This window comes from Mangifera indica, chromosome 6, assembly GCF_011075055.1.
Source record: "Mangifera indica cultivar Alphonso chromosome 6, CATAS_Mindica_2.1, whole genome shotgun sequence".
In the NCBI taxonomy this organism is placed as follows: domain Eukaryota; kingdom Viridiplantae; phylum Streptophyta; class Magnoliopsida; order Sapindales; family Anacardiaceae; genus Mangifera; species Mangifera indica.
In genome coordinates this window covers 104,473-122,942 of record NC_058142.1, presented here as the reverse complement: position 1 = coordinate 122,942, position 18,470 = coordinate 104,473, and the positions used below count along the sequence as shown (strand labels likewise).

The window sequence follows — 18,470 nt, the reverse complement described above, 5'->3', positions numbered from 1 at the left end:
AGTTAGATCTTGGTTCCATTTTTAATCATCAAACACCAACGCCCAAATTTTTTTTTAATTAAAAAAAAAAAAAAACAATAAAGAGAGAAAGAGAAAGAGAGAAAGAGAGAGAGAGAGTTGGTTTCTGTTTCTCTTCTCTCTCTTCTTCGTCTTCCTCGTTCTGTCTTAGCTGGGAGCTCTCTCTCACCGTTTCGCTTCCCGGCCTTCGTACTTTCAAGACAACACCCTCAGCTGTACGTTAGATTACCTATACCTCCACTTTCTTCTTCCTTTTTCTTTTTCATATTATTTTATTTTTTCTAATTTTTATCTTTTCACGACTTTTCTTTCGACTTTGAGGTCTAAGGTTTTAAACTTTACTTGCAATTTGTTGCTTTGTTTTTTTTTTCCTTTCATTCTTCAATTCATGTGGCATTTATGTTTTTTTTTTTTGGCTAGTTGATTTTCGAGAATCGACCTGAAATTAGATCTGGGATTGTATTGTATTCGGATGTTTCATTTTTTTGTTTTTATTTTGTTAGGGGGAGCTGGCGGAGTACGACAGTGTGCGGAGACGTTCAGCTCCAGCTTTATTTTTTAAGATTTCATTTATTTATTTATTTTTTTTTTGGTTTTTTGTTTTCGGGTTTGTAAAGAGACACTTATAATTGGAGGAGCTGAGGCGGGGTTTAAGTTATGAAATCTGCTTATTTTTAAGAAATAAAAAATGTTGGAGTTGAAGTGAATATTTGAGTTTCTCGGAGACTCCCACGCAGTTTTATTATTATTCTCATCAAGGGGAGGAGCTCTGAGCAACATGATTGATCAGTTCATCAATTTTGTGATTCGCCCTCCTAGGTAACGTATTTCTTTTAATTGTTATTCTTTTTTTAAATCTAAATGCTGCTGTTATCTCATAATTTATACTTCAGTTTTTTTTTTTTTTTTTGTCTCTGGCTTGTCTGCTTTGTATATGTTTAGTTTCAAGAATTGTTACAAGTACTTTTAATTTTTGACTTAAATCTTTGGCTCGTTTAAGATGCATGGAGTGGCATCAACCATTTTTTTTATCATACCCTTATAATTGGGAAAAGAAATATTGGCTACACTGTTACTTAAACCTGGAGTTGGATTTCTCTTTCATTAATCATTATAACTTTTGGGGACCCGTTTTTTAAGTGGGTTGTTTGAGAATAGTTGGGGGTGAACATCTGTTGTCATTTAAAGCGCCGCCGCTATGCTTCCAAGTTAGGCTGTTTTTGTTTTTCTTTTATTTGCTATACGTGACTCCAATCTTATACTGATATCATGGTTTGTGTGTTACCCTTTCTTTCTTCTTTCTTTTGTGAAGCATTGATTGGAAAGGTGATTTTAACAGCTCAGAAGTTTGAGGCTTATTCTTTGTTTGATCTCTGTTTAAAATTAACTTGGTTATGGGGTTATTGCTGTCCGCAATACAAGTGTGGCATTTTGTTGCATATGATGGAAATGGTTTTTCTTTGCCATCTTTCACTGCTCTTATGTTCATTGCTACCTCCAAATGTCATGATTATTTTTCACTTGTAACCTAGTGTTACACTTATTTCTTGGCTCCCTCAAGTGTTTATCAAGTTATTGGAAATTCATTGGTCATTAATCTTGTGTACTAAATGCTCTGCTGGATATTACAGGGCAGATTATATCCCAGATCAGTATTTATGGGAAAAAGATTTCACTCTTGCAGGCAGATCATACAAAAGACAGGACTTAGAGGCAAGTATCGATATGAGTTAACTAGCTGCACCTATGTTTTATTATCATTCCTAGTTTATGACAGGGGGAATATCTGTAATGTTTTCTGAGTCGGCTATTATATTTATTTTTGATATTTGCAGCTTAGGAATGGAAGGGGTCATGCCTTAAAGTGTAGTCATTATATGCCATCAGTTTTCCTGGAAGATACTCCTTTGCCTTGTGTCATATACTGCCATGGAAACAGGTATGTTTTGTTCTAGGGAAATTTCATGCTGTTTCAGCTTATAGCTTGTCGATACAAATATATGTAATGGATCAATCCATGCTTTCAACATATTATTTTATGAAAAATCTAATTTTTTGTTTGTTATACTTGTTGAAAGAATTGTAACTTGCTGTCAGAGAGTCCTTTAAAGGAGTGGAAACTTACAAAATTTCCTGTGAAAAATTATACAGTGGATGTAGGGCAGATGCAAATGAGGCCGCTGTTACTCTTCTTCCATCAAATATTACTGTTTTTACCCTTGATTTTTCTGGTTCGGGCTTATCTGATGGTGACTACGTTAGTCTTGGTTGGCATGAGGTGAATTTCTCTTGCTATCATTTTGTATTATTTGAACTCTGGCCTTTTTATCTTTGAAATGTTTTAAGTTTGTTTATATCTGGAACAGAAAGATGACCTCAAAGTTGTGGTTTCATACTTAAGAAACAACAAACAAATATCACGTATAGGTCTTTGGGGACGATCTATGGGTGCAGTAACTAGGTATTTTGTCTGGTCACCTCCCAACTTATTACTGGTGTCATTTTCTTTTCTCAATCTCTATTGATGAAAGAGGATTAACTAGACTTGAGACATTTTGATCTGCTAGCAAGCATGTATATTGTTTATTGATAAATTGAGTTTATTTGCGTAGATATCTGGAAAGGATTCATTTTTTATAACATTATGCAGCCTTCTATATGGAGCAGAAGATCCTTCCATTGCTGGGATGGTGTTGGATAGTGCCTTTTATGACTTATTTAGTCTAATGATGGAACTCGTAGACATATACAAAATCCGGCTTCCTAAATTCACTGTATGCTTCTCATCATATTCTCGTGTCATCACTTTCCTTCTGTTGGTCACAGTATGATTTTGTGCTGTGATATGTTGGTACTTTATATTCAGTTAGACATGTTAACTATTTTTTAGGGTTGTAGAGTAATCAATATATTAAATGCATTGCACCTTTTCATATTTTTCCAGCTTTTAGTCTTACTATCAATGATCTCATGAATGCCCCTTCTTATGTCCTTTAGTGGTTTTTCTAGGTTTTTGGGGTTGTCTTGTGGTTATTGATTAGTTTTTTGCTCTTGATTCATGGAAGCATTTATATTAGCTTGCTAAATTGCATTGGTTAGTGTTTTGGGTTATCTGTTGTTCTGATGTCTCTTGGCTTTAAAAATTGATGTTCTTTTTTTTTTGGGTTAAAATTCCCTCATAGGTTAAGATGGCTGTGCAGTACATGCGATGGATGATTCAGAAGAAGGCAAAGTTTGATATCATGGATCTTAATTGCTTAAAGGTTTGCCTATGTTTATAAGACTGCTGAATGTTGAGATGAATTTGCAACTTGGTGTAGTTTCCATCTCCACATGATCTCGTCTACTTTTCAGATTGTAAATTTAACAAATTCAACTTTGATGTCTTTTTATCGAAATGTATGTTGTTGCTTCTTTGTTTTCTGTTGCATGATTTACATCATTTAGAAAGCAATGTAGATTGTTTAACTCAATCGATACTTGAAGATCTAACAACTGCAGGTTGCACCCAAAACATTCATTCCTGCCTTATTTGGACATGCAAATGAGGACAAATTCATTCATCCCCACCACTCTGATGATATCTTTAACTCTTATGCGGTAATATTCCACTTGAAAGTTCTTGTGTTTCGTCAAAGTCTTGGCTCTTTTTTGCATTGTTAACCATTTTCCTGTTATGTGCAGGGGGATAAGAATATCATAAAATTTGACGGTGACCACAACTCATCTCGGCCACAGTTTTATTATGATTCAGTTTCCATTTTTTTCCTCAATGTCCTGCACCCTCCTCAAATTTCTTCTACACATCCAAGCAAAGTTGAGAAATATTATGAACTGGGGGACATAAAGGTTGGTGCAGGCATGGATGAGGTAATTTCCCCTTCTATGCAACCACTGCTCATATTTGACAAGACTGGTAATCATATAGTTATTTGTTTTTTTTTTTTAAATTTTAGTACAGTGTACATTTACTATTATTTAGTTTGGTTCTGTTCACGTTTTATAATTCCTGCCAACCTAATTATTTTTTTGAATTAATAAAACCCTAACAAGTTTGCCATCATGCAATAATATATGCCCGACCAATGATCCAGAAAAAGTTTGTATAATGCAGTAATATTTCCAGTGAAAATTGTTATTTGTCATTGCTATATTTAATTAACAGTTATCTGTGTGTTTTCAGAGCCTGTTTTATGAGATTATTACTCGTCTTCGCTCTGCTAGTACAGATGCTGCAAGTTCTTCTACACAGCCAATCATTTTAGCTGCAAAACCTTTGAATGAACTTCTTTCTGAAGTTGCACCAGTCACCAGTATAGTGTGTATCTTCTCATCTGGATGCATTAACTGTTTTTCCTTCAAAAAGTTTTGGTGATGTTAATTTATTTATTATTGAATTTTGCAGGATTCCTTGGTTAATGATGATTGTGGCCTTGGTGACGAGTCATCAAATTTACAGGTGAGTAAGTGTAGTGATATTAAGATCTGAAATAAAAAGCTGATTGTTGCATTTGATTGATGCCCTAAACTCAAATGGGAAGTTTCTTTAATATTTTTTTCCTGTTAGTTGAGGTCCTCAGGTCAAATGACTGTTCCAGGTCTATCTATGTTTACCCACAAATTGATGTTGGTACAGAATTATGAATATGAGGAAAAGTAAAGTCAATTTAAATTTTGAGGGGCAAAGAAATGATAGAAGATATTCTTTTCTGCAGTGTACCATCAAGGTGAAGCTGATAATTTGCTTCAATTAAACTTCAATGTAGACATGGTATTCATGTATACAAGTATGCTTATGTACCTCCAATGCAGTTTTTTGTTGTAGCAAGGATGGTGCATGGTCCATGCTGTGGGCTGTATTGAGGAATTCAGGTTTTGCTGTTTTACTGATGATTTCGAGGGGATTGGCTATTTTTGCTTGCAGAATAATCTGAATGGCCAAAATGATGAATGTTGCTCATATAGTAGCTCAAATAGGGAGAGTTGGGGAAGATGCTCTTCATTGGGAGGCAGTGATGGAGAATCTTTTGCAGACTCTGCAGCTGCTGAAAGGAGACATCAGGTTTCTCTCTCTCTCTTGCTTGCACAAAGTGTCCTGGTCTTATATGTTGATTGATGGGGTCGACATCATCATTCTTTGTCCTTTAATTACGTAGGGTCTGCCTGCGTAGTATAATTTCTGAAAAAAGGCTTTGCCTCAATGTCATTTTAGGAAATTATTATGACCTGTGCTTTGCTCCTGGGTATTCATTGAACAATATATATGATGCCCTACCATTCAGTGGATCCTGCCTAGGTAATCCACCTGATACAGCTTTGTTTGATTGATGGCTCTACATGCAAGGGAATATAATAAGATAAAAGCTAAAATGATGATCGTTTCCCTAGAATTTTTTGCGAATGATCTTCATTGGATCTAGGTATTTTTACGTATAAATTTCTAAATATGTGCATTTTTGTTTCTATGATTCTAGATAACTCTTGAGGCTCTTGCAACACCTGTCAGAAGCAAACAAAAAAAATCATCGGGCTCTTCGAAGGAGAAGAAAAAGAAGCAAGATACAGCTGGTGGAAAGAAGCCTAAATCTGAGAAGCTTGTGGCCCTTAGCAAAAGATTTCGCCTCTGTATAATGCGAGTAAAACATCAGAGGTCTCTCTCTTCATGACTTACCTTGTTCCATGGGAACCTGTTTATAAATCATGTAATGTTCCATTCATCTCAAGTTTTTCCTTGGTTTATACTGACCCATTCCACGGTTGAAAAGAGTCCTGAGTTTCTTGGCGCTAATCTGTGCCATCACATGGGGCTTCACTGGCCATGTATGTGTTTGATTGATCTCTCTCCATGCATGTCATTGCTGGACATGATGCGCATGCACTAAATTGTAGAATTTCCTCTGCAATTTTGGTTGCCCCAAGCCCCCTTCTTATTTCTGTACAAAGTACACCTTTTACCATATCTAAGTGAAAGTTTGTAGTTTGATGGCTGTACGTGCACCTATCTAATCATCTGGCGTGCATAGGCCACATATGCTGCCATGTGACCAATCGACTGAACACGTTTCATGCAAAGAAATTCGAGGACTGAAGAAAATCCAGTTGCATTTTTCAAATGTTTCTTCATGTACTGGACTTGCTAAACTATGTAATTAGTGTATATTACCTGGTAAAGTGTTCATATCCAAGTCATAGAAGATAAATCATCAAATGTTTGAACTGAATTTCGTGTTGCAATTCACAATAGTCTATTGTTTTAAGATAAAGAACAAGCATTTTGTGCAAGTTTAAAGAAAATCAGAACGGAAGGACGACTATCTTGAATCTAATATCTTTGATACACCTAATAAGGTTGTTTGACCTAATTAGAAATATTTTCTTCCCAGAAATACATGAAAGTGAAGTACTTCTATAAGTACATGACTATTTAGCACATAAAATTACAGGTCACTTCCTGAAACCTCTAGTTGATCTTCCTTCGTGGTTGATCTACCAGATAATGGATCAAACTGCTCACTATTCAGGAAAAGAGTGTTGTTGCTGATGTGAGGAGCTCAAGCTCGACTCCAATATCGGATGTGTTAGCACCATCTCTGCTTTAGAATATGCTGTTCCCATGTCCACCCGTTGCTTCTTCATTGATCTCTCTCCTTTAGAGCTGTCAGCTGGGGAGCCACCATTGCAGCCAGAATCGGGGGTCAATGGCTCATGCTGAGACGAGAAAGACTCGTCAACGGAAAGGCTCTTGGATGGGGCACATTCCTTGGAAGCCTTGTCCTGGAGTGGGGACTCTGAAGTTGGAGCAGGGGTTGCCGGGTCTGTCTTCTTGTCAGATTCTGGGCCATTGTCACCTGATACTGGGGCTGACACTCCAGTACCGGTATCAGGAACATCTGAAAGAACTCCACTTATTCGTTGCTGCTCTTCAATTATCTTCTTCAAGTACTCACCCTGGGCTTCTATCCTTAGTTGCAGCTGTCTTTGCACCTGTGCATTTACAATAGACATGAATTACAAGGTTGCCCCAGCTACCATGATAACTTGAGATATTGGCTTCAAATATGGGTAAGTTCATAAAAATTGGAGCACACAGCACCAAATAATCTGAATGCTACCTCAATCTATGATGCAATATTTTCTGAAATTTCTGGTTAAAACTGAAAAACACTCAGGATGTTTCGAGTATAACTTTGTTAAAATTTATATCAGTAGTAACCATGATTTGACAAGAAGTTGCAAATAAATAGCAAAATGACTCAGGTATAACAGAGTATGATCATGATTTATTGGACTAAGCTCATTCTACTGTAATATAAAGGTTAATATGGAAAACTAAAAATACTAGACAAATTTTCCAATGATAGAATGTAAATCACAGACAATTTGAGATTTCACATTCCACGGAGCAAAAGTTCTACCAACTGAACTAGTTCTTTCCTAGTCATTTTATGAATGATTTTCTTTAAGGAAAAGGAAATCCCAATGATTGCACATGAATTAATTAGATGTTAAGTTGCAAAGGTAAGACATGCCTCCAGTTGCTCATGTAGTCGCTTTTGCACCTCCATCTGCAGCTTAAGTGCCTCTGTAATTTGCGTTCCACTGCAAACAAAAAAGAACAAAATAAATTCTCATATAAAGTGGCAATTCAAGCAGCCAGTTCAATGAAACTTCAGTTTAGTCCTCAGATCATAATTTATAGACTGGTATACATAATCACTAATTTTCGTCAGTCTGCAGTTTTCAGTTAGAGCCCAAGGTTTATTCAATGCTGGTCAACTCCAGCATATGTGCTCATACCATATAGGATAAATAGAAGTTCTTAAATCTTAAGCTCTAGACTTGTACAAAAAGAAATGACAAATAAACAACTGGTAATTGAAAGGTAAAAACACCAAGGAAGATCCACTTACGGTGAACCATCCAAATTGGAAAGCATATACCCCGTCTCTTTCTTGTCAGCTTTATTCCCTTGCATTAACAATTTTAATACATTACAAACAGAACTTCATTAAGGGAAGATTTTTTAAAACGCCAACTTCAAAGTAGAAATATAGATATGGCATATTCCTCAAAATAAAGATAATTTAAACTAATTGTGATTGTAGATTTATGGTTTACATAATCAATTATAGGAACTAGACACACATACCATCAGATGATGAGTCAGGAAGGTATTTTGCAAGTCGATATTTCTGGATGCAACACAAAAGCAGAGTCAATAAAGGTCACAAGCGAGAACAAGGAATGCTAATACATATTCCCCATGAACTCCCCCACCCAAACACCAAACTGTCCCAACTACCTACCTCCTCAGTCCCCAGCAACACAAGGGGAGGAAAAGAAGGAAAAAGAAAATTCAAGAAATTTCACATAGACTGAAACTTGGAATTAATTAAAATTATACCTGTAAATGGCTTTTGACATGGTATATTGTTAAACCTTGAACACCCATAACTCTGAGAACACCTTTGGGTGTGGCCCCTGAAAGAGAAAAAAAAAAAAAGATAATAAAACAATTAGAAACTTAAACTTGTTAATCATTTCTACAGGTAAAACATATACCATGCTAGATAAGGTAAAAGAGACTCACGATCTGGCCCACCAAGTTGTGCAACAGCATCAACAAAGCGATCATGAAGTTCATGTGTCCAACGCAGTCGTTGCTTGGAGGCAAGACTAGGGTTGTTGATACTGTTCCCTCCATTCATGGAGTCCATCTGGCTGGGGCCACAATCTATATGCTGACCATGAACTAATGTGTCGCTGCAGGCTAAACTTAACCTAGGAACACCCTTTGGTTGATACATTTGACATTCATCTACAGAGAAGAAACAATAAACTCATCAAAGGCATAAAGAAGAAAACTTGTTCTGAAAATTTCATTACCAGGCACTATGCACATAGAAAAGCAAAAGTGCTAATTAGGATATGTTTGTATCAAGAGAAAAGCAGGCAATATTTAACAGCTAACATGAATTTCTGTGGCTGAGGAGATGCCATGGCTATTCAGGCACAAAAATCTTAAAGACTCTGCCTGAAGTCAGCATCCAGGCTGTGATTCATAATGCACATTGCTAATCCGGCCCAGACCTTCCTCATATCATAAGCTTCAATCTTATACCACAGCTGGCCAGTGACATCTATAGTGTCTAATGCAACAAGCTTAGTCCTAAATAAGTCAATGAAATCTATAAAAAAAATCATCACTCCATCAGATATGCGACAACATATGTTTCTTCACCACCTTAATCCACAGTATTTTTGGCCTACCACTAGTTCTTATGATGCAAAAGTCCTTCATAATGATGCATATGTCAGACTAGACCTAGTTCTAGAAGTCCAAACCATCTAAGAAGGAAATTATCTCATATTCACACTTTGAACCATACCCAACCGTTAAAAAATGTATTCACTAACCATAAAAGTCACAAAAGAAACTAAGGACACAATGAAACAGAAACAATCAAATAACAATACATATAAAAGCAGATGAGAGATGAAAATAATGAAAACCTACAACAATTATGCCTTTGGATAGGATTTATGACTAATTTCCCAAAGTTAGAAACTAGACAGAACTTAAAATTGACCTTCGTTATATCTTAAGTAATAGGAAAAACATCATGGGGGTTTTGTTCCAAAATTTATCAGTTACAACACATAACTATTTTTCCTTAAAAAATAGTGAAGTACTCTATGAAGATAAAGAGAGGGTTCTAATTCACCACCATCTACAATATTCACCTTCGTCTCCTAGAAAGGTGCAAAAGCAATGACAAATTAAGGAATCTTAGCGCGTTTAATTCATAAAAAAACATGAATTTGTTAGTGAAATTAATCATTTATCAAGCTCTGCATCAAGAAGAAAACCGATCTCATAATACAAATACGAAAAACTCAACAAAACAAAATTGGGCTAATAACCCAGAACAAAATTAAAACATAGAAATGAAATTAGGGTTGCAGATAAAGAGACGAGCAAGTGCTCATTAAAAAAATACAAAATTTAAATTAAAAAGAGATAAGGAGACATACCCAGATCTAGAAATCAACATAATCGAGGGGAAGAGATGGGAAGGTTCTGTTTCGAGCAATAATATGAAAGAATAAAGAGAAGAAGAAAGATTGGTCAATGAGTTAAGAACAAAGGAAGAACACAACAGCACAACACCTTTGTTTGAATAAAAAATGGATTATATGAGTTGCGGTAATTATGCAAAATGGAAATGTCTTAGAAATTAAAAAAAGAAAAGAAAAGAAAGACTTCAAAGATGAATCAGGGAACAAAAGAAGAACGAAAGAGAGAGAGAGGGAAAGACTTGACCACAAACACAGACACGGTAGTTTTTATTTGGTTTTAAAAATATTTAAGAATTTGAACCAAACACACCTTGCTCTGCATCTCTGTGAGATTCATTCATAGCATAGATAGATAGCTCCTATGCCCTATGCCTGTGTAACTCACTAACTCCTCTCTACCTAATCAATAAAAAATCAAAATTAATTCCGATTATTTCTATTTTTATTTTTCCCGTTAATTATCTTTCCCTGATCATGTTTATTCTCACCTCCAAAATTATATTTTTATTTTATATTATAAATAGCAATGGTAATATCATCTTGTTCGTATGTTCTTCACACATATTTTTGTAAATTTGTCCTTTGAAATCAAGTTTAGGTTGATTTTGATTGGTGGGTGAATAGAAAATTTGGTGGACTGGTGGTAGGGGTGGATTCGAAGCGGACTTGTTCGGGCTCGAAACGAGCTTTGCTCGAACGAGCCTAAACCCGAGCTTGCCTTGAACGAGCTCGAGCTTGAACACAAGCCTAAATTTTAAGCAAAAACGAACACGAACATTGGTTAAGCGAGTCGAGTACTCAAATAAAAAAACATTTATTTCAAAGAAGAAACGACACCGTTTTTCCTTGGAAATACGAGCCCAAAGCGAACCCGAGCCCGAACACATGAATCCGAACACTAAAATTATGAAACGAATCGAACACAAACATATGTTTAGCGAGCTGGCGCGAGCCCGAGCTTGGGCTCACTGAAAATGAGTCAAAAACAAGCTGGGCCTGTTCAGGCTCGGCTCGGCTCATATCCAGCCCTAACTGGTGGTGAATCAGCCGAGGCAGGCACATATGGCTTTCATAGCGGTAGCATGCAATAGGCCCAACAAAAACCAATAAAAATCTGATTTTTATTTTATTTGTGAAAAAAAAAAGGGAATCTTTTGAGTTATATTCCGTTTTGAAATGATTCCGGCAGAATTCGTCTCTTTCAATTTTCATTTCTATCAATATTTTCAACACTTTCTTCTTGTCATTTTCTCCTTCCCTGTTTATTCATTCGCTTGTTAATATTTTTAGTAGTTTTCATCGTTCTTTTCAGCTAACCTCAGCCCTTCATCTGGATCAGTCCTCTTCCTCCATCACCATCTTCTTCGATTTGTTTCTTATGTATGATCATAATTATTCTTAGTTGGTGGACGTATCAACTTTTTGACCTGTGACTCTATGTACAACATTTACCAGTTGTAAAAATTTCTGATTCTTTTTTCTGCGTTCTATTTCTAGACTTCACCAGATATCTCCTTGCTTTATCAACCACCCCAATTAAAACATTTCTGATTTATAAATGTCCTCAAAACAAGTGTCTTAATCACCTTCTTTTTTTATTTTTAAATTACTTTCACTTTGTGCATACATAACACTGCTGAATAATGGTCATTTTCATTGTGCCTTCCAACTTCATTTTAAGTTAGTTTCATTCCATTTCTAGCAAGCTCCAAAATTTGGTTGCCTGCCTTGGTAAAGCATTGTACAACACCCTTTTTTCTTCTTTTAAATTTGGTATTGGCCTGTTACTACCTTATCTCCATATTTCACGTCTACTGCAGGCTATTATTTGACTGCATCAGAGACTTGTCACCTCTTTTATTTGCAAGAATAATCTAGCCTGCAAAAACAACTGGAAAAGGCTCCAAATAGGCCAGCTCTTGGAACCATCCAAAAATATAAAGCACGCATCAATTTATGCGTTCATTAAATGCATTAAATTAAAGTGACGGCCTTTTAAGTAGTAACAGTAACAACAGAACAGATCATTGAAACAAAGGGGATGGTTGGTCTAAGCTGAGGCAAATAGTCTTCATATTGACAGCACTAACAATTTAGAATTTTTTTTTTTTGCACTTGAGCTAAGTGTCCACTTTAATGACTATGCCTAGCAATTTTATACTTGATATTCCATAATGGCATTGGAGTGAAAGGAAGAATCTTATTCCGGTCATATCACAACATAACTATCAAATCACTACTTTTAGCTCTCTAAATGCCACACCCAGTGATTCCATGGGAATTCACTTGGGTCAAATTAATCTCATGAGTTCCCATTTTCACTTCACCCCAAACCAAAGATGCCGTTGTTGAGTCCAAGCTCATCATCTTTTTCTTTGTTCCAACTGTGGATCCTTCATGCGTCAATCCTCCAGAACTCTCATGCGATGTTAAACAGCTTTCAGTGGAACAATCAGCCCTCTGGGGAAGAAGACTGGGTGCAATTTCTTCTGGCCCATGCATATTGGCTAAATCAGCAGTTTGTGATGAATAAAAGCCAAATGGATCAAGATTGGAACTTCTTGGAATTTTACTTCCTAATCCTGGACATTTTTTTTTATCGGAGTCTATCGCTGCACCCCCAATGAATTGATCAGCAAGCATTTTACAAGCTTTCTCAAGCATGGATAAATATCTCCGTTCTGCATCTTGGCGAATTTGCAAGTGCTTCTCAGCCTATATAACAAAGGTAATGAGAAATATAAACTCAATGGAGTATAGGCTTGAGCCTTAAAGTCTGGAGAATTCTAGCAGGATAGGCTTGAGTTTATTTGACTATAAGCAGTGAATTAGTATACTGTACGCAATTGAAAGCTCTTCAACTTTTTTCAAGACAAAAGTTCCAAATCTCAAAGAGGTAAGTAATTATACTTCCATTACCAATGGTGTCTACTAATCATGAACAACCCAAAAACAATAATAATTCAATATTTCTCCAAAGATGAGAAGACATACCTCAACTTGCAGATGTAATTTACTTTGCACTTCCATTTGTGCTCTTAAAGCTTCCTTGACTTCATATCCCCTAAACATAAAATTTATTTGCCTTACATGAATTAGTCATATCAGACTTTTCAAGTTTAACAGAGAGCGAAGCAGTAGTCACTGGAGTGTTGAAAGGAAGCATATATTTTCTTACTCATGCATATCAGAAGCCGGCAAACTTGGAGAGGAATTTCTTGTAGGGCTTTCTAAAAGGTAAGAAGCTGATAGTCCATCCATAGAAAAGCAAAGGAAGTTACTTTCAATATGAATTTCTTATAAAATAATTTCGGTTAAAATGGGTACTTAAATGGAGGTTATTCATATATGATTTCGGTGCAAGCTGAACAGTTTCATTCATCTTTAATTATCAGTTTTGCCCTAACCCACAGATAGAGACAGAGAAACAACACCTCCCTATTCTAAAGGAAAGAAGGCATTGAATTTAGCCAAACTAATTCACAGCCAAAAACAAAAGAAAAGCAACAATCTACCATCTTTCGGTACATCAACCATGTCCTTCCCCTGCTTACCCAGTCTATACTTCTGAAACACAAAGAATCATCACAGTTTATTAACAAAGATTTCATTTTTGCTTTCAACTCCAACAGTCCAACGGGAAAACAACAAAAGAAAGTTCAATAATAACAGCTAACCTGAAGATGGCTCTTCAAATGGAAGAGGGTCAGTCCCTTGACATTCATAGTCCGCATGATGGCCTTCGGTGTAGCCTCTGCAATTATTATTCATTTTTTCATAAGAATACTAACAACACAAAAAATACAAAAATCAACAATAATTATCATTGAACACTCAAATATATACCAATGTCCATGATTTCAAACTAAAAGGGGAATTATGAACTCATACTCAAACCAAAGCCCCTCATAAGTCCACGATCACTAAGATGGTATCGGCCTAAACAAGACATGGTCTTGTAGGCAGATCAAAATACATCTCTTAAGCGAAAAATCTGTCTCAAAATCAATTTGATCAATAACATGGACAATCGTAACAATGAGACGGGCATAAACAACAATTTAAAAAATCCCACTTCTATCGCAGAAGTAATGACCTTTAAGAATAGTCATTAACCCAACTAGTAAATGAAGTATGAAACAAACAATCGGCTATACAAACCCCAGTGCTTAAAGCGGCCTTATCATAACCAATAGAAATTAAACTAGAGCTTTAGTTTCATAAAGATGGTACATTAGATAAGCAAAATCAGAAACTAGTTTAAACAGTAGAAGAATAGAGGGGTGATAACAGAGAACTGACTAGTGGGACCACCAAGCTGAGTAACGGCGTCAACAAATCGGTCGTGAAGGTCAGCCGTCCAACGGAGGCGGGGCTTGGGATCAGCTGTCAAGACGAGACAAGGGTCTGCTCCAGCTGTTGCTCTGGGATTCTGATGGTGATGATAATTCTGCATTTCATCCTGGCCTTGAATCATATTTGTTGTTGGGTACATGAATTGTTAGCCACTTCAATTAACAGAATGAATCATAAAACTGAGAAGGAGAAGGAAAGGTGCTTGTGCTTCTTCTTCCAAAAAAAAAATTTCCCAATTCCGAGGTGATTCAGATAACCTAATCTACCTTGCCCGTAGGCAGCAGTAACTAGCAAGTAGGACAAGAAGCTTTTGCCTTTCTTTCACTGTCATAATTTTAGCGATCAAATTGACAATTGACCGCGATATAAAAAATGGAAATATTTAATACATAGACTAAAATACCCTTTCTACTTCACCGTATCAATAGTGTGTATTTACCTGTTTGCCCCTGAAGATTTGGAGGCTTACTTCTCCACTTATTAGGGGTTTTGTGTTCTTTCTCGAACTCAACTCATTCCTCTTCATCAATAACGGACTTTCACTATCTTGTTCAAAGCTTCAATCTTTTTCAATTCCTCGCAATAATTATCGCTAAAGTTTTGGTTTTTTTTTAATTTATTCTTCATTTAGCGTAAAAATATGGGGGAAGAAATTCAAGTTCCAAGGGGTGGCCCTATTTACATGATGAATATGATCAGTCCTGTCACTAGAGTTCCTGAATTTGAGGATGCTCTTCTTCGCCAACTCCAGGTGTATTCTTCCTTGTATCATTTACTGCTCTTTAAGTTCTTATCAATCTTTTTCCCTATGTTTGGATGATATCAATTAGGATTTTTACATTCAGTTTAATGTTTGCCTTAATGCCTCTATTTAATTATGAAGGACTTAGTAGCTGAATTGTGTTTGGATTCGTCTCAACTTTGTGATGATGACCTAGACCTTTCGTATGTTTTCCCCCTCTCTCACTGATTTGAGATTCCATTATCCAACAAAATTTTTATTTGGATTTTTATTTTCGGTGCAGAGTTGATGAGCTCAAAGTTTATACTGAAGAAGAGTTGGTAGAGATCGCTTTAAAGGAAGCCTTTACGGTATCTACATGCTGCATTGTTTCTTTTAACGCTTCATTAAGCGTGATTTTTTTCATCAGAATAAGTGTGAATTTGTTTTGGCTCTTTAAGGTTTTTTTTTATTTTTTTACACTTTTGGGAAGTCAATAAGATTTTTTCTGATTGCAGGATGAGGAGAATGCTGAGAAATCTTCCCAACCTTCACGAGAGTGCTCCAATGCAGGGTGAGCAATATGTGGAATTTGGTTTGGATTTATGAGCCACCTTGTATAAATATATGCCTATTCATGTTCGGATTTTTGTCAGCTGGATAATCTTTAGTTTTATTCTTATTTTTTAACTTTTATGCTCCCTTTCAATGAATTATTTTCAGGGGAATTTTGGATAGGTCTGCAGGAGAGAATACTTCAAATTTTGATTGCTTAATTGGACATCAGTCGGAAACAACCTGTAAAGAGATTGTGATTGAAAAGAAGTCAAGGAAGAGGAAGAAGAAGGAAAATCGCCTTATAGTATACTACTTATCCTATTCTACTACCTTTTAACTTAATATGTCTTGCTACAGGACCGGTTGACATTTTATATATCATTCAATTCTCTTACTTATATGATTTCATATTTGAAGATGTCGTTTCTTCTTATGTTAAGTGAGTGTGTTGTCCCCTGTTCAAATTTGTTTTAATGTCTTTATTTTTTGGAACGATTGAGTTTGCATGGTTTAAATCTTATAGGTTTTTCATCATCTGTAGAATCCAAGTGAAAACTGTTCTGGAATTTGCTGATTATTAGTAGTCTTTGTTTATATATATACATATACATATATATACACATATACGATAATGCAGTATTGGTAATATGTAGAATGTCTGGCACACAGTTTTCTGCTTTTGTTGTATTCATTCACTGTTCTTATTTCTACACTAAGTGTTTTCTTTACTTTATATGTTTTATCTTTGCACAAATCTAATTAATGAACTATCACTCTTGCTTTGTTAGGATAGTTGTATTCAAAAGGTGGAGCGGCTGGCTTTAATAAAACAAAAGCAAGATGAAGACAAAGCTGCAGCAAGACTTCATTCATTCAAGTTTGTGTCATGACTTATGTGAAGAAGTTATTCTTAAATATTTCTCCTTTTTTTCTTATAACTGTCTCTAATTTTGATGTAGCTCTAGTTGCAAAAGTAATGAACTTGTCATTCCGTCTTCAGATAAAATTGAAAAGTTTCAATCCCTCAGGTCTAAAAATTTTGCAAAGGTTTGCTCAAAAAAATTTCTGCTGTGAAATCTTATCACAGTTATTCTTTGTTATCCAATCTTAAAGGGTGTACTTAGAAAACCCATTTTGTAGCTACAATATTGATGGCTGAAATCTAGTTATTATTTCTTTTTTCTTCTTTATCATCAGCCAAGGTCATCAGACATCCATGATCATGTACCTGTGCAATATCCTGAAATTGTTCTCTGTGTTGAAGTTTATCATACCGTACGAAAAGGGGTAAAGGTATGAATGCAACTATTATTTTTGGTAAATTTTATGGATCTTGGAATTTATCAGCCATATTGAATCTGCAAGGTTTGGTATTTTAATTTTGATCTCAGCAGCTTTGTTAGTTCAATTTGGAGTCTCTTAGGACGACCTGTTTCTCAATTTATTTCTTCTTGGGTTTTATTCTTCTGTGGTCTTTTAATGTGCTCTTTTCTGTATACTTTGGTTAATATATGCTCAAATTGTTTGTAGACCCAAGAGTTTTTGGTACTAGGACGACAAACCCTGACTGAATTGAGGGATAAAATTTATTGCTTGACAGACCAAATGATGCAGAAGGCTGGAGAGCATGATCCTTCTGGATATTTCTTGATAGAAGTATGGGCTCTTTTAACTGACCGCTTCAATTTCATGACGACGACAGTTTTACTGCTTGTCTAATTAAATTTTGTATCTCTACAGGATGCCTTTTTCAATGATTTAAGGAATCCTTCTGCCATAGATTATAGCAAACCTGTATTTGATTGGCTTGGGAACTCAAAGGATGAAGCTCTCAAAAAATGGGAATGCATCATAAATGGTGAATTACAGCAGAAGCAGAAGGCAGTCCTTGGTACTGTATCAACCTCACATTTGCCTCACTTCAAAGCTTTTCACATGCACACAACACGGTTTTGTGACTTGAGATTTCAACTTGGTGCAGCATATCTCTACTGTCATCAGGTACTGTTTTGTGTTGCCAGCTGTAATTATGCCTTCAAAAGGGTTTCATTGTTTCTGCTTTATTTGCATCCGTTATTATGTCTCATATTATGGCTTCATAATTGAAATTTGGATGCAAATTCTATAGCTATTATTTTGAAGTTTGTGGTTAATCTACTTGATATTCTTTGTTTTGTTTGCTTTAAAGTTTATGTGCTTGGTTTGTTGCAGGGAGACTGCAAGCATACAATAGTAATTAGAGACATGAGATTGATTCATCAGGAGGATGTGCAGAATCAAGCAGCTTATCCAATAGTTATATTTCAGCTGAAACCACGTACACAGAAATGCAGTGTTTGTAGGATTTACAGAGCTAAGAAGGTAGCTGTGGATGACAAGTGGGCCCAAGAGAACCCTTGTTATTTCTGTGATTACTGTTATTCCCTTCTTCATTCAGGGGATGGAATTTCACCATATGAAAACTGTTCAGTGTATGACTATATCCATGATTAATTACTTAACATATTGCAGATAACCCCAACTGGTAATCCATCCCTTTTTTATTTAGTAAATGAGTTGCTAGTTTGGTTGTAGTTGCTGTGATTATAGTAGTTGTCACCATTGTAGGTTCCCTTCTGCAAAATCAGTTTGACTTTACACCTTGCACAGGTGAATGATGTATCATGGTGGCCTGATTGTCAATGCCATGGCAGTTTTATCTGGCTTTTCTTTACGGTAAAATCCTTCAAATTACTTC

The 18,470-nt window shown here is 35.8% G+C and overlaps 4 protein-coding genes across 17 annotated transcripts; 2 read left to right on the top strand and 2 right to left on the bottom strand.

The window, feature by feature from the left end:
• Nucleotides 1-66: 66 nt before the first annotated feature.
• LOC123218682 (uncharacterized protein YqkD-like) lies at nt 67-6,009 on the top strand. 9 transcript variants are annotated; one of them, XM_044640219.1, is made up of 15 exons: nt 70-233; nt 636-837; nt 1,650-1,731; nt 1,854-1,957; nt 2,170-2,296; nt 2,385-2,479; nt 2,669-2,792; nt 3,201-3,281; nt 3,520-3,618; nt 3,703-3,888; nt 4,202-4,336; nt 4,424-4,477; nt 4,734-4,745; nt 4,943-5,080; nt 5,493-6,009. In XM_044640219.1, the coding sequence occupies exons 2-15, from the start codon at nt 797-799 to the stop codon at nt 5,682-5,684; spliced, it is 1,470 nt and encodes a 489-aa protein (XP_044496154.1). In that variant the 5' UTR covers nt 70-233; nt 636-796; the 3' UTR covers nt 5,685-6,009. The 9 variants fall into 9 exon arrangements, with proteins under 9 accessions (XP_044496159.1, XP_044496157.1, XP_044496160.1 ...); XM_044640218.1 differs by having other exon boundaries at nt 522-837; XM_044640224.1 differs by lacking the exon at nt 5,493-6,009 and having other exon boundaries at nt 67-233; nt 522-837; nt 4,734-4,805.
• Nucleotides 6,010-6,226: 217 nt separating this feature from the next.
• On the bottom strand, nt 6,227-10,683 carry LOC123218686 (myb family transcription factor PHL7-like). Of its 5 annotated transcripts, XM_044640232.1 has the most exons (8): nt 10,409-10,681; nt 10,054-10,099; nt 8,609-8,836; nt 8,423-8,499; nt 8,168-8,210; nt 7,929-7,986; nt 7,548-7,617; nt 6,227-7,002 (listed from the first exon to the last, which is right to left on the bottom strand). In XM_044640232.1, exons 3-8 carry the CDS (start codon nt 8,823-8,825, stop codon nt 6,532-6,534), a joined length of 936 nt encoding a protein of 311 aa, XP_044496167.1. In that variant the 5' UTR covers nt 8,826-8,836; nt 10,054-10,099; nt 10,409-10,681; the 3' UTR covers nt 6,227-6,531. The 5 variants fall into 5 exon arrangements, with proteins under 5 accessions (XP_044496167.1, XP_044496164.1, XP_044496165.1 ...); XM_044640229.1 differs by lacking the exon at nt 10,054-10,099 and having other exon boundaries at nt 10,409-10,683; XM_044640230.1 differs by lacking the exon at nt 10,054-10,099 and having other exon boundaries at nt 7,929-7,977; nt 10,409-10,683.
• A 1,351-nt stretch (nt 10,684-12,034) lies between these two features.
• LOC123218010 (protein PHR1-LIKE 3-like) lies at nt 12,035-14,795 on the bottom strand. The gene is made up of 6 exons (XM_044639160.1): nt 14,401-14,795; nt 13,776-13,852; nt 13,614-13,665; nt 13,277-13,343; nt 13,093-13,162; nt 12,035-12,813 (listed from the first exon to the last, which is right to left on the bottom strand). Exons 1-6 carry the CDS (start codon nt 14,591-14,593, stop codon nt 12,349-12,351), a joined length of 924 nt encoding a protein of 307 aa, XP_044495095.1. The 5' UTR covers nt 14,594-14,795; the 3' UTR covers nt 12,035-12,348.
• Nucleotides 14,796-14,951: 156 nt separating this feature from the next.
• On the top strand, nt 14,952-18,446 carry LOC123218009 (snRNA-activating protein complex subunit). 2 transcript variants are annotated; one of them, XM_044639158.1, is made up of 12 exons: nt 14,952-15,205; nt 15,338-15,399; nt 15,480-15,546; nt 15,694-15,749; nt 15,899-16,037; nt 16,522-16,610; nt 16,693-16,780; nt 16,931-17,026; nt 17,264-17,389; nt 17,474-17,734; nt 17,945-18,257; nt 18,341-18,446. In XM_044639158.1, the coding sequence occupies exons 1-11, from the start codon at nt 15,095-15,097 to the stop codon at nt 18,224-18,226; spliced, it is 1,377 nt and encodes a 458-aa protein (XP_044495093.1). In that variant the 5' UTR covers nt 14,952-15,094; the 3' UTR covers nt 18,227-18,257; nt 18,341-18,446. The 2 variants fall into 2 exon arrangements, with proteins under 2 accessions (XP_044495093.1, XP_044495092.1); XM_044639157.1 differs by having other exon boundaries at nt 17,945-18,446.
• Nucleotides 18,447-18,470: the final 24 nt, after the last annotated feature.